The sequence below is a fragment of the Perkinsus marinus genome (genome assembly GCF_000006405.1).
Source record: "Perkinsus marinus ATCC 50983 genomic scaffold scf_1104296933698, whole genome shotgun sequence".
Taxonomy (NCBI): Eukaryota; Perkinsozoa; order Perkinsida; family Perkinsidae; genus Perkinsus; species Perkinsus marinus.
In genome coordinates, this window is record NW_003215060.1 from 82,329 (window position 1) to 83,831 (window position 1,503).

The 1,503-nt window shown below is 46.2% G+C and overlaps 1 protein-coding gene across 1 annotated transcript; it reads left to right on the plus strand.

Moving 5' to 3' along the window:
• Window positions 1-838: 838 nt before the first annotated feature.
• Pmar_PMAR016526 (cutile protein 70, isoforms A and B, putative) lies at window positions 839-1,297 on the plus strand (the record flags this gene model as incomplete). Its single annotated transcript, XM_002785154.1, has 1 exon — window positions 839-1,297. One exon carries the CDS (start codon window positions 839-841, stop codon window positions 1,295-1,297), a length of 459 nt encoding a protein of 152 aa, XP_002785200.1.
• Window positions 1,298-1,503: the final 206 nt, after the last annotated feature.

A 1,503-nucleotide genomic window follows, 5' to 3' on the forward strand; every position in this document is an offset into this window, starting at 1 on the left:
GACCAGATAAACTATGTACATCTATATTTGAGAATGCTACACTAATAGTATTGGAATTATCTAAGACGGAATTTTCCCCTCCAACGCTGCCACTCACTGAAGTCCCTGTAGAGCTGTTTGACGATGATGACGATGATGACGATGAGGAAGACGAAGCAGAAATAGAAGAAGAGGAGGGAGAAGCGGACGACACAGGATCAGCAAGAGACCCCGTAGGTAGTGAGACATTATGGGTCTGCGGCCCAACCTGAATGAGTGACAAAATACTATTCCATCGACTGTTCTGAGAATAGCCGACCAGTGATTGAGTTTGACCTACATGAGTTTGAGTCGGGGCTGATGGAGGGTAAGAAGGATGGGGGGACAGGTAAAGGATCAGCAGACACTGGTAACTGAAAACATGTGAAGCATCCCAGTGACATCAGTAGAGTAGAGGTCTCGTTATAAATAAACAAGAGTTCAAGGTTGAACTTACTGGTGTTGCATGAACAGGAGAGGTACATGATGGAGTTGGTGACCTTGAAGACACCTGCTAGGAACAATTATGTGAGAGGTGAATGAATAGCGACAGATTACTTGACGTGCCTCGCAGCTTTTGCAAGGTCCTTCTCCGACATACTTCTTACATCTCCGACAACGACGACGTCCCCGACAATCGATATAAACCAGAGATGACATCTCCGACACTTGTGTGGGCAACGAAGGGGAAGGTGCAGGAGAAGGGGAAGCAGTAAAAGCCTACAAGAACGACACCGATCATTGGTTTAAGGAAACAGCCAAAAAGAAAATTGAGAAAAAACTCTATCATATCAGAGAAAGTGGCTTGACAGTACCGGCAATGTATGAGACAACAATTGTTGCTCCTGTTGTTGCTCCTGTTGCTGCTCCTGTTGCAGCTCCTGTTGCTGCTCCTGTTGCTGCTCCTGTTGTTGCTCCTGTTGCTGCTCCTGTTGCTGCTCCTGTTGCAGCTCCTGTTGCTGCTCCTGTTGTTGCTCCTGTTGCTGCTCCTGTTGCATCTCCTGTTGCTGCTCCTGTTGTTGCTCCTGTTGTTGCTCCTGTTGCTGCTCCTGCTGTTGGTGTTGCTGAGCTATATCATCACGTAACTGAACAGAAGGCCGTGAACGAAACCGAAAAAATAGACTCTATAGTCGCGGAAGCCATGCAGCAGATGTACTACGTTGCGTGCCGCACAAGTAGTACAAACTCCATTTTTGGTGAGGAAATGAGCACATTTGCTGCATTGAGGGCGCTTATTACGACGAGGTGCCATGGATGTGTTGCTGTGAAGGAGCGGTAGGGAATACACTAAGTAGTTTCACTACTTTAGCAATTACAACTAAAATAGTCCACAAATATTTGTTAACTACTAAAACACAACGGAATCTCCCCCATGAACAAATGACGTATGCGAACTACATGAAGCACTGTCACCACTTTTTATACACATGCCTGAAAAATTCATCCCTGGGTTCTAAAGGAGCAGTGGGTGAGCAGTGTAAGCAG